At 41.6% G+C, this 13662-nt stretch overlaps 1 protein-coding gene across 1 annotated transcript; it reads right to left on the bottom strand.

Moving 5' to 3' along the window:
• Nucleotides 1-9880: 9880 nt before the first annotated feature.
• On the bottom strand, nt 9881-10801 carry LOC308404185 (polyubiquitin-like). The gene is made up of 2 exons (XM_080894088.1): nt 10586-10801; nt 9881-10505 (listed from the first exon to the last, which is right to left on the bottom strand). Exon 2 carries the CDS (start codon nt 10491-10493, stop codon nt 10020-10022), a length of 474 nt encoding a protein of 157 aa, XP_080750214.1. The 5' UTR covers nt 10494-10505; nt 10586-10801; the 3' UTR covers nt 9881-10019.
• Between the last annotated feature and the right edge of the window lie 2861 nt (nt 10802-13662).

Here is a 13662-nt window from a genome sequence, read left to right as displayed (position 1 = left end):
GTGAGTTTGCTAACCCTGATGTTTCCCTGCACATCAACGATTGCTGTTAAAGCAGAATTGAAGTGTACTGTTCAAACACAGGGATTTTAAGTGGCACCACAGTGGGTTAAAACAAACAAACAAACATAAAAAAAAAAAGACATGTCGGTTTTTCCTGTGACTTTCATATTGTGGACAGTTAGAGCAAGGAATGCCAATTTCTCATGGTGAATCTTCAAAGACAGAGCAGAGTGGGTCTGCTTCAGTGGTGCATTCATCAGGTGATGAAAGCTGAACTTGTGTGAATTTCACTCTGGGTCTGTAAAAACTCAGATGAGCAATGTTCTGCCTGTAAAACATTGGTTTGTGTGTAATCCACACCAGGATTATTTATAATAAAAGCATTTTTTAAAATTGTGGATTTACTACTTTTCCTTGATTATTAAAGGACTACAACACCCAAACTAGTCATTGCCTTTGCTTTAATTCTGAAATTTTGTTTTTATTATAGCGAAAGTAGTCTTCAGGAAAAGTTCTCCAGGCTTCTTGAAGGACATTCAATTCAATTCAATTCAATTCAATTCAATTCAATTCAATTCAATTCAATTTTATTTATATTGCACCAAATCACAACAACAGTCGCCTCACAGCACTTTATATTGTACAGTAGATCGTAGAATAATAGATACAGAGAAAAACCCAACAATCATATGATCCCCTATGAGCAAGCACTTTGGCGACAGCGGGAAGGAAAAACTCCCTTTTAACAGGAAGAAACCTCTGGCAGAACCAGGCTCAGGGAGGGGCGGTCATCTGCTGCGACCGGTTGGGGTGAGAAGGAAGACAGGATAAAGACATGCATTCAAAGCTCTTCTTTGGATGTTGGCTGCCTTTCCTTCCCTTCTCTGTCAAGATGATCCTACTATTCACTAATGTTGAGGTCCAGGGTTTGGGGAGGCCAATACACAACTGATAGCATTCCATAATGTGTTTTTCTATTTGAAGATGGTGGTGTTGTAAATGCTATTGTATAATTACGTTAGCACAATGGTGATAGGAAGGCCCCAACCCCGCCTTCCTAATGTGGGAGCCAACCAATAGGACCACTCCCTCCATGTCTGCGACCAGTGAGACCACAATCATCCCCATCTAACAAGGTACCAGTGATATGAGACACATATGTTGCTTTCCACTTGTATGCACAATCATACTGGGTCACAGGTGGTAAAGGGGAAGTCTAGTAAACAGGTCCCTGGTGGCAGGAAACTAAGTCCGTGGGTCAGAGGGGGCCAGCCAAGATTCAGTCTCTGAGCATGTTACATGTAGGACATTGGGTTCTGTGTTCCCTCTGTTTAGTTTCTGCCCATGTGTTCCTTCTGTTCTCTGTCTGTTACTGTGTCTCTGAGTCCAGTCTGTGCATTTCCTGTTTTATTTTGAAGGTCTGTGTCTTATGTCAGTGTGTTCAGTTTTGTGCTCTCCCTGTCTCGTCTGTGTAATCAGTGTCAGCCGTGTCTCCCAGCTGTTTCCTTTCAGTCCTGTTCACCTCTTGTATTTAGTGTCTGAGTCTTCCCCTGTTCGTCGTTGCGTCATTCTTCATTCTACTCTGTTTGCCCGGTTTCCTGTCTGTTGCTTCCCCAGTTTAGTTAGTTTTCTGTTCAATTGGCAAACTCCCTATAAAGACGGGTGTTTTGACTCCACGTTTGTCTCTGTGAGTCCTGCTCTTGGGTGCCTGCCTGCCTTCACACAGGCATGACATTTTCTTCTTTTCTTTCTGTTATTTATCTTCCTTCGTTGAGTCTCTGTTTCCTCCTTTTCTGCTTTACAGTTTTTCACTTTTTCCTTTTTATTTGTTTCCTGTGTTTGTTCCTGCTGCTTTTATTAGATGCAAGCTCCTCTGCAGAAAGAAACACAATGTAGGACACATGTAGCTTTGAAAGATGGGTGCAACACTGACTGTCCAGCTCAGCTCAAAATTCAGTGTTTAGACATTTTTCTAGCTCTCCCATCTTCTTCTTCTTCCTCCTCCTCCTCCTCTCTTGGTCTCCTCCTCGAACCGCCTGGTACTGGGTTGGGGGGCAATAGCACAGGAGCATCCTGGCCATTGTCTCCATCGTCATCACTGTCATCTGTGTCACTATCAGGAACACTTTCAGTGTCGCTCTCAGATCCCTCATCTTCCCACCACCACCTCATTTCGTCCATTGGATCTTCTTCTGCTCCATTATTGTACAAGGGTCGTTCTATTTCTAGAGGTGGATTTCTTTCTCTGTAATCTCCTGCTCCCATCTCTGCTAAATGAATGACCAATGGTTGTTCTATTTGTTGGGGTGGATTTCTTTCTCTGTTATCTCCTACTCCCATCTCTGCTCCATTAATGACCAAGGGTCGTTCTATTTGTTGGGGTAGATTTCTTTCAATGTTATCGGCTACTCCCATCTCTGCTCTATTATTTTCCCAGGGTCCTGCTATTTCCTGGGGAGGATTTATTTCGATGCCTCCTACTGGAACATCAACTGCCTCCTCTTGTTGTGGCAGTTGATTATCAACTACACCAAGCAACTGATCGATTTCAAGCCAGGGGAACATCATGTGAACTGCTATAAGATTTCTCTGTTGCAGCCATTCCAAAACCAGCTCATCGACTGCTAGCCCTACACCAACATGGTTTTGTTCACCATCGTCAAGGTTTTGTGAGCCGCCTCTATCCATTTTTTGAAAACAGTCTGCTTTAATAGACTGGAGGAAACTGGTCGGTACAGCTGTCAAACTTTAGCTGATTGGTATAGAACTTTTAAAATGTCCTTGAAAAAGAGTTTAAATCGCTTTAGCAAACCGTTTAAAAACACGGAGCAAATGTGAACTAATCGCAACTGATTGCTGTGAGGAACACTGCGAACTAACGGCTATTTGAGGATTTTCAGAGATCAAAGTCAAGATTTTGATTGGTTATGCTTCGATCTGACTTTTGTGACGTCATCAAATTCGGTTCATTGTGGTGACGGTCAACGTTCTGCTGATGAAAAAATGTCGCCGGTGACTGAAACTTTTACAGGTTGTAGGTTTGCTTATAATAATCAGTCCGCTGTAACTGTATGCCAGGCGTTTATTAGCAGCCAACATGAACGTCCGTACACTCGTAACAGGAAGTACACATAACCCCTAGAGAGAACCACAGCGACACCTGCTGGAACTCTCCGTAACAGCAGAAACAGGAGGCAGTATGGACAAACATAACATTGCTGTTATCTACACAGGTGAAGCATTTCCCACAAAGCCTTGAATGAATTATAGTGACAGAAAGGGGCCACAAGATGGCGCCATTTTTCACGTAGTAGATACCGCCTGTTGGCTGTTTGGTTTACGTTCACACCACTCCATGAGTATTGTGCATAAAGTTTAAAGTATTCCTCAGGCTCATGATTTTGTTTTCCTTTCTGGCTGAATTAAAATTAATTCATTTAATAAATGATGAAGAGATGAACGTCATAGATTTCCTTTGACAATTTTTGTGTTCCTACTCTTGTGACCTGTGATGGTATTTTTTTTAATGTATTTGTATTCTATTGCATTCTCAGAGTCTGGCCCAATAGGAGCGCTGAATCCCACTTTAGACTACCAATCGTCAGTCGACGGAAGTTTCGTCACCACAACAACAACATGTACCGGGACAGCAAAGCAGCCGGTAAGTCCGCTATTTTTTTATGGAAACTTGCATTTCTTTTATGTTTAGGGTAAATTATAGACTCTAAGATGCTCCTGGACTTAGCTGAAATTACACGAGGCTAAATAGTTCATTCAACTCTTACTTTAGGGTAGGGCTGCTCAATTAATGGAATTTTAATCACGATTACGATCTGGGCTTTCAACGATCATTAAAAATGACTGAGCCGATTATTAGCCCCTCCCTTTACTCTCGCGCTGCTCCGTGTGGCAAATCGAGCGCACCTCTCTGCATTTCGAACACGCATCACAACAATTAGGAGGACCCGAGGGAAGCTCGGAAAGCTAAGGAGAAGTTGTTTGGAGAGGAGAGTGACTGCCGTTGGTTGAAAAGAGAGGTAAAAAAAAAAACTTCAGTGGTGTGGAAACATTATGGGTTTGCGAAGTCAGACGTGGATCAAGTAGACATAGTGTGTAAACTTTGCTATGGTGTCATAGCTGCACCACAGAGCAACACTGCAAAGTTCACGAAACATAGATGTTTACATTTTTCATTTATTTTTTATATTGCAAACATTTGCACTGTTATCAGTATTTGCACACTATTTTATATTATTTTTTAAAGTCATTATTCAATACATTGTTATTGTTAACCCTTTAAATCCCTGTAGAACCGAGCCGCGTAAGCTAGCGCAATAATTTGTTTTGCATATGAAACTGGAGGAGTTGTACTTACATCTTATGCCATCAGCTTGTCCTCGGTCACGGTTTCCTTCCACATAAAGCTTTGCAAAAATTGCATAAAAAGCGCTTGCAGGAACAAAAACATATTTCAGAAACACGCTTTGCGTAACACTTCCCACATTGAAACAGACATCAGCGAAAACTGTCGCATGTCCGCCATTTCCTGTCCGAAACCGGAAATGACATCATTTTCTCGGAAAATGTAGGTTTTTACTTGTAGGCCTTAAAAGCCTATACTGGTGTTTTTATAAGTCACGTTTGACTTTTCTGAATAGTTTCTGGGATGCTTAGAACTCGAATTGCACTGCTGGAAATAGTTTATTTTGATGCACCTGCTGTTTTCTTTGCAAATTTGCATCATAGGATTGTTTTTTGTTTTTCCTGCAGTATATAAAAATTGCTGTATCTCTAAAATAAAACTATGAAGACACTCAAAATAAATTTCCTGTTGTTGTAAACTATTTTTTGCAACTTTTTTGTATTTAAAGTTTTGAAGGATAAGCCTCTTAAATTTCCCCAAGCAGAAATATATGTAAAAAAAAACAAAAACGATTTTCAATTTTTTTGTAGTCTATTGCACTTTTTTGCAATTAATGTAATTACTATGGACTTAATGCAGACATATTATTAAAACATGGCCTATAACAGTTGTATTGATGTATAGCAACTTGAAATGCTCCCAAAAATGGCACTACAGCATGTAAAAAAAATAATATAAGCTCTGGCGGACTTGGTTCTATGGTAGGTCTTAAAGGGTTAAATAAATATCGTCAAATAATCGAGATCTCAATTTCAGTGAAAATAATCGTGATTATCATTTTTGCCATAATCGAGCAGCCCTACTTTAGGGTAAATGTTAGCTGCGCGGTAGCCAGCATCTAATGCATTACGCCCATTTCTAGTGTTTTCAAATGGCTACACCTGATGACGGCGACACTAGCAATTCGTGTTATAAATCCAGATGCCCCTGCACATCGTCAGCAGGCCGGGTGAGAAGTATGGTCTTCACCAAACCTCCACAGGAGCTGCTCAACCGAGTCGCTGCCTTCACTCAGGCACAGACGGTATCCACGCGCCTTCACGTCTGCAGTGCCCGGTGGTGCTTTCCGTGGCTCGTTACAAACGATGTGACATATATGAAGTCGTAAGTGTATCGTGTATTTAATATCGTACTAGGCAGATTTACTGCACTACCATTTACTACACATTTACCTGTGTATGGCTATTGTCAGTAAATGCTGCTCATCGTAAACTTTCTTTAAGTGTGTAACATTCACAATGATACTGTTGTTGGTAACGTGTATGATTCCAGCGTACCTGACAGGCACTATTGACTTTTTGTACACAGTTGATTATGTAAAGCCCCTCGCATTGGATTCATAATCAAGTTCACTGATTGACTGCCCTGCAGTGCTGTTTTCCTGTATTCCTGTTTCATCCACTTTAATAAAGTGTCCTGTGTTATAGTAACAGTGAGTTGTGGATTCACTTAATGAATGCCTAAGTTGGGCTTTAATCTGCCTTAGACTTACTGGTCTTCTTTGAATCAGCACCACAATAATCGTAAGGGCACTGACAAAACATGCAAGTATAAATAAATAAAATCTATTGAAAGAGAAATATGTTTGATATGTTTTTATTAAGTTGCACACAAATAGCATTCTCTGCCAACAGGCTCAGAAGACAAAACTGTATAGAAACTGTGGAGGCAAATTTCTTTTCTCTTGTATTAATCACATGTTTAATCATATCACATTAGTTATAGTAATATCACTTTCTCACTTTACGAGCACTCCCATCACCAGTTTACATGCATGTGGAATGTTAACACAGTGAGGCCATTGTAATGGGAGACGTTAAACAGATAGTGGGATGATCCTAGTGTTTCACTGGGATGCTCTCTCCACATTGCAATGTGTTTATTAAACCCACTTCATATCAAGCTCACTGGGTGTGTTGCAGGTTATTGTTAAAATTTCCATAACAAAACACAACACAGACCGGAACCACAGAAGCAATGTGTACATGCAGGTGGCAAACACAAGTTTTTGAAGTATTTGTACAACACATGCCTCTGCAACAGCTTCAGTGTTTCCTAGAATTGATTCGGAAACAATAACAAAGCTATTATCTATATGTTATGACAGTCAAATTTCCCCCAAATAGTCTTGGTTGAGGTCGAGTGACTGTGAAAGGTATATGATCACAACATTTTCATAATGAACTATTCAGTGACCCATCTTCAAATATTTAGTCACAGGACAAACATAATCTGTCATAGCATCTTTGTCATGATTTTACAACTCTTTGACCTTTGAGAAGTGGACCCTAGCATGGCAGCAAAGTGCAACAATATCTCTTCGTGTACGGGTCAAGAGTTCAGGGTATGCATTTAATTTCTTGCATGTCTGTAAATGACTAGTACAATGGTATGAATAATCCTTCACATTTTACCAGTATAAAAGTAAAACAATTACATCGTCTCATCGGGGCAACCTAAAAGACTCCTTTTATGGCTAGTCTTTGCACATCATAATAACACAGAAGAGAAGAAAGCAATTCATTCTCGATTGCTGTTAATTCCAGGGGATTTTCCAACCGGTTTTGGTTATTGCATGTGCACTGATAATGCTTACTGTCCTGTCATTGTAAGCCAGTCAAAATACATAAATAACACATTGTGATCATGCTGAAGACCACAGACGGCAGTCCAGGCGTCCCGCACTTAGACTGACTCGAGTCAGTCTAAGTGCGGGACATTGTCTTAAAAAGTGGGACAAGGAATAGAAATGCTGTACAAACCCACATAAAGAGGGGCATCTGGTCACCTGGGTAGGCCTATAATAGATGTATTGGAGTCAAAACCACTGAAGGATTTTAAAAATAATTCTGTGCTGAACTGGGAAACAAAGAAGTGACTTCAGTAATCAAAGAAGTGACTTCAGTAATGGCAACAATAGTTATTCATTTGTGTTTTAAAGGTAATACTGTTGGTTATGTGTGTGGGCACACACATCACACTGTGGACTCTGTGGAGAACAAATTGCGTTAGATATCACGAAATACGTTTAAAATTCGTTGGCATGCCGAGCAAAGAGCCCTTTAAAGTGAAATGCTGTTTATTTGCCATCTGACGATATCATGTGGAGTTGCGTCCTGCCACCTGTAGGGGCGCTGTTTTGGAAACCCCCATATGCATCATATGCTCGTCAAATGATCGTTTGGAGGTTGATCAAAACAACCCCTTGATACCTGACCAAACAGGTTTATCCACTAAGTGGGGGATGAACAGCTGGGAAACAGCTGCTGACAGGATTACCAGGAAAAAATCGGTCTAATTTTAGTTGACTGTACTTTTTTAGTTTTAGACATGATTTACAGGGAAACAAAACAGAAAGGGCAGAACAGAGATGGGTGCACTGTGATAAGGAATTGTCATGATGACCAACAATGCGGTAACGAAATGATCCTCGGTAGAAATAAGGGTCTCAAAGTGTGCTAAGAAAAAAAAAAAGGGTGGGAATGGATGTTTGTATATGTGTGTGCCTGTATGTCTGTGTCTATATGTCAGGTTGGGTGTCAGACGCCACTTCTCTGGGGACATCTCAGGCCCTCCAAGGTTTGGAGGCCTATCTCCCCCTACCACCACTTCCCCTGCCAGTGGCGGACTCCCTCAGACATCGGTGCGTTGGTGGTTCTTTGTGTCCGGGGGTGGGCGTCCAGGTACACACCGGCTCACTCCTTGGCGGCCGCTTAGCCTGGAGCCTGGGGCTCGCTCGGGCCACTTCGGAGGTGGGGTGCCCCCGGCCTCTTGGCCTGGGGCTCGGTCACTCAGGCACGGCTGGCTGCCGGCGGAGCTCACGGGCGCGTCACTGCAACCCCCCCTGGCTTCTGCTCCACGGCTGCTGAGTGAGCCCTCATCTGGGACTCTCCTCAGCTCTTTCTGGGACAGTGGCGCGGCTGCCCCTCTGTTGGTCTTCCTTGGTCTCTTGTGTTCTGGGGGCCTCTGGATGTCTGGAGTTTTGATCTCCTCCATACCTGCTTCATGCCCTGGAGGACGGGGCTGTGGCCCCCCCACACCCTCTAGCAGATCATTACATGAAGGAACCTTTAAAAAAAACAAAACAAGCGCGTCCATGCTCACAGGTGTACACACGGGTGATCACACCCACAAACTACACCCTTTTTGGCTCCTACCTCAAAGCACACTGTGTTCTGTTGATCTTATGTGCTGCACAATAATGTTTAATATTTAGTATTTACTGTCATATTCCCATATATCATTGTGATGCTGTTTATTCTATTACTCTTGTTCTGTTCTGCTTGTTTTCTTTTTTCTTTCTCAGCAGGTGACCCAGGTGATTGATATATGCATTTTTTTTCTTTTTTTCTTTTTTTTTTCTGCTCATTCTGTTGGTTTTTGTTTTTTGCCCTTCTCCCCCGTCCCTCTTCTCAGCTGTTTCTCTTTCCCTCTTTCTTTCTCCCCTTCTTTCCTCCAGTCAAGTCTGTCCCGTATTCAGTAAGCGAAAATAAAATAAACAATAAAAGGTGAATCAAATGGACCATTACGGCAAGGCTGGGATGGTCAATTTGGTAAAGTAAATCCGTTGGGCATCTTTCTTTGCCTTTAGACGACAATTCTGATGGCAAAAGAGCCAAACGGGACAGGCACAAACCCCCCCCCCCCCCCCCCCCCCAAAAAAAAAACACCTTACCATTGCATCACCACCACTCTCAACCCTTCACACTAGACAGGTTGGAGCCATGCTTTCATATTTATGCCAATCCTGACTTTACCAGCTGAATATCACAGCAGACATCGAGATTCAGACCAGTTGTCCAATAAAAACTCCAGTGTTGCTGAGCCTGTGTGAACTATGATCAGGTTCCTGTTCTCAGCTGACAGGACTGACACCTCCTGCACCTCGGCTGCATACCACCTAACAGCAACAAACGTAGATCACCTTTCTTCCCCATTCTGATGTTCGGTTTCAACTTCAGCAGGCGTTACTGGCCCTACCTACATATTTAAATGCACCTATATGCAGCTTGTGATCGGAAGTTCAGATATTTTTGTTTACAAGCAGCTGAACAGATGCACCTAGTAAATTGGATAGTCAGTCTTTATCTTCCTGTTTCTCTCTCTGTTGCCTGTCAACAATAAAAAATAAAAGACTAAAGCAACTACAAAAAAATAAATAAATAAATAAATAAAAATGCTGCTATAACATTTTAAATACTTGACTGGAATTATATATATTTTAAAATTTATCTAATAAAATACATTAGTTTATATGACTGAGAGTCTCATAAACTTTAAGAATGACAGTCCCCCTTCCTCCCTTCTTGAGCTGTCACGGACACAGGAAATGCAAAGAGAGAAAAACTTCTATTGGAAACTTTATTCTCTGTAATCAGTGCAGGTAACATGTATTTGTCATGACAGAGTCCATAAAATGCTGATTTGTATGAATTACAGTTGTTCGTTGTGCCAAATGAAAACACAGATTTGCTAACTTGTTACACAACACATAATGAGAACAGTGAATAAAAAAATAAATACAAGATTAGTCAAACTTATTAAGATTCTATAGTATACATTTTTTTTCTGGTGTATGAATCATGTTAAAGTGTCCTCAGCCTCCTCTCAGACGGAAAAACATGTAGATGGTGCTGTGGTTTCTGACGTTGTAGTCCTCCAGTTTGCCACCCTGCATCTCCCGGCCTTCATGAATGAGCCTCTGCTGGCTCGCTGGCACCCTCTCTCTCCCCTCGACTCTGTTCTTGAAGTTGCTCACAGTCTCGTCGAGCCTGATGTCATAGGTGCTGGAGTGTCCCTTTTCATTTCTGAGGAACACCTGGATGGGAGCAGGCGGAGGAGGCTCGGTGACCAGCAGGGACACCTGGGAGCCGTGCTGTAAGCCGTAGTAGCTGATGGGTTTGGAGTCATCGTTGAGAGGGGTCTTCTGGCCGTTTATGAAAACCAGTTTCTGCGTCTGAGGGTTGACTTCCAGTTTCTTGTAGATTTTTATTTTCAGAGAGCCAACTGTGTCCTCTGGGTTCACGGTCAGAGTGTGGGACTCACCCAGCATGTTAATAGTTATATCCATGTTGGTTGTAGTCTGAAAGAATTCAAAATAGTCCATTAGAAAACACACACACTGGGGAAAAATGACTTTTCAGTTCTTTATCAGCTTCCTACCTTGTGATGACGTTTTCACTTCAAGTCTTCAAACGTGGAAACGTAAATGATGCTCGAGCAGCAGCTAAGTTGAAGGGCTCAGCCTTTATATACACTCTGCCTCAGCTGATCCACACCCTCACACTCACCTAAGGTTCGTTTTCCCTCTCTGCCATAACAACTTTCAGTTTCTATTGTCTAAGCATGACTTGGCTCTAATGCTGTAATTAAAAAGCCTTTCCTTCACAAAATCTAGACTTAAGAAAAATGCCTGGCCTGTGGAGTCAGTCTAAGTGCGGGACATTGTCTCAAAAAGTGGGACAAGGAATAGAAATGCTGTACAAACCCACATAAAGAGGGGCATCTGGTCACCTGGGTAGGCCTATAATAGATGTATTGGGGGTCAAAACCACTGAAGGATTTTAAAAATAATTCTGTGCTGAACTGGGAAACAAAGAAGTGACTTCAGTAATCAAAGAAGTGACTTCAGTAATGGCAACAATAGTTATTCATTTGTGTTTTAAAGGTAATACTGTTGGTTATGTGTGTGGGCACACACATCACACTGTGGACTCTGTGGAGAACAAATTGCGTTAGATACCACGAAATACGTTTAAAATTCGTTGGCATGCCGAGCAAAGAGCCCTTTAAAGTGAAATGCTGTTTATTTGCCATCTGACGATATCATGTGGAGTTGCGTCCTGCCACCTGTAGGGGCGCTGTTTTGGAAACCCCCATATGCGTCATATGCTCGTCAAATGATCGTTTGGAGGTTGATCAAAACAACCCCTTGATACCTGACCAAACAGGTTTATCCACTAAGTGGGGGATGAACAGCTGGGAAACAGCTGCTGACAGGATTACCAGGAAAAAATCGGTCTAATTTTAGTTGACTGTACTTTTTTAGACATGATTTACAGGGAAACAAAACAGAAAGGGCAGAACAGAGATGGGTGCACTGTGATAAGGGATTGTCATGGTGACCAACAATGCGGTGATGAAATGATCCTCGGTAGAAATGAGGGTCTCAAAGTGAAAAAAACCCTTACCATTACATCACCACCACTCTCAACCCTTCACACTAGACGGGTTGGAGCCATGCTTTCATATTTATGCCAATCCTGACTTTACCGGCTGAATATCACAGCAGACATCGAGATTCAGACCAGTTGTCCAATAAAAACTCCAGTGTTGCTGAGCCTGTGTGAACTATGATCAGGTTCCTGTTCTCAGCTGACAGGACTGACACCTCCTGCACCTCGGCTGCATACCACCTAACAGCAACAAACGTAGATCACCTTTCTTCCCCATTCTGATGTTCGGTTTCAACTTCAGCAGGCGTTACTGGCCCTACCTACATATTTAAATGCACCTATATGCAGCTTGTGATCGGAAGTTCAGATATTTTTGTTTATAAGCAGCTGAACAGATGCACCTAGTAAATTGGATGGTCAGTCTTTATCTTCCTGTTTCTCTCTCTGTTGCCTGTCAACAATAAAAAATAAAAGACTAAAGCAACTACAAAAAAATGCTGCTATAACATTTTAAATATGGAATTATATATATTTCAAATCTGACGAAATCGCGTGGAGTTGCGTCCTGCCACCTGTAGGGGCGCTGTTTTGGAAACCCCCATATGCGTCATATGCTCGTCAAATGATCGTTTGGAGGTTGATCAAAACAACCCCTTGACACCTGACCAAACAGGTTTATCCACTAAGTCTGAGGGTCGACTGCCAGTTTCTCGTAGATTTTTATTTTCAGAGATTCAACTGTGTCCTGTGGGTTCACCCTCAGGTTAAGGAACTCACCCACCATAGTGATAGTTATATTCATTTTGACTGTAGTCTGAAAGAATTAAAAAATAGTTCTTTAAATTACACCCGAAAAAAAGAGTTTTCTGTTATTTCTCGCAGGCTCGCCCAGCTTCCTACCTTGCGATGGCTTATCGAGGCAAAACAAACGTCGGAAATCTTTAGGTAAACAATGATGCTCACACAACAGCTGATCAGCGCCCGCCCACTCACTTAAGATTCGTTTTTGAACTCTGATGTAATAACTTTCGGTTTCTAGTGTCCAAACATCACGCAGTGCTATGGTGCTTTTGGTATTTTGATCAGAGACTATCCTTCTTTATAAACAAAACAAAACAAAACACGTGTTTACGAGCAACCTACAAAGGGCGTGTTAGGTTAAGAAATATGGAAATCCCGATTTTTTTTCAGATCTCTCTTTTGGTAACTCGGAATCAAATAAAGTATGATTCTGTTTAATTTTGAACACAAAGATATGCAAACTATTTATGAACATTTCCTTTTCGCTTTATTCTACTGGATGTGTTGCAGATTATTTCAATACTGGAGAAAACTTCTGACTGTATATGTGCACTGACACACACACACACACACACACACACACACACACACACACACACACACACACACACACACACACACACACACACACACACACACACACACACACTGTGAAAATAAAACTGATTTGAGTCTACTTTTGAATGTACAGACAGTTGTAACTGACCTCGGGTCAGCGGGAAGCTTGTTCCAATGACCACAGTAATGTCAGCACCCTCAGGACTCTTAATGGTGAATTCCCTTTCAGTAATGTGTATGTAAGGACTGGCTGCTGCATTCTGAACATGCTGAAGTCTTCCTACTCAGGATTTGGATAGTCTTGCCAATTCATTGGATTAAATTCTTTTATAAATGCAAATGTTAACTAGCTACTGCTAACAATACTCCAGTGTCAAACCACACTTCTGCAGCAGTGTAATATAAAGAGCCTTAGATATTAGCAATTTATTGCTGATGTAGCTCCTTTGAATTAAGGAGATTGGCATCAGCCACAATGTTTCATTTTCACTTATTAATTTATTGTTTCACAATGTTTGCTGCCAGTGATATATGCAGGAACAGACATCACATATATATAGTAGAGTCTGTGGGGGACTAAATTATGTAAAATTCCTACATTGTATTGATGTCACACCAGAAATGTTCTTTTTAAGATCTGAATTACATGGAAACACAACAAAATGGTCAGAACAGAAGATTGGTACTGTGGTCATAAAGGGATGG

Source organism: Rhamphochromis sp. 'chilingali' (assembly GCF_963969265.1).
Source record: "Rhamphochromis sp. 'chilingali' genome assembly, chromosome: 10".
Lineage (NCBI taxonomy): Eukaryota > Metazoa > Chordata > Actinopteri > Cichliformes > Cichlidae > Rhamphochromis > Rhamphochromis sp. 'chilingali'.
This window is presented reverse-complemented; position numbering and strand designations above follow the sequence as displayed.

What these genes read in the sequence shown, in the direction of transcription:
- LOC308404185 (XM_080894088.1), bottom strand. Translation starts at nt 10,493, where the DNA reads ATGGATATAACTATTAACATGCTGGGTGAGTCCCACACTCTGACCGTG.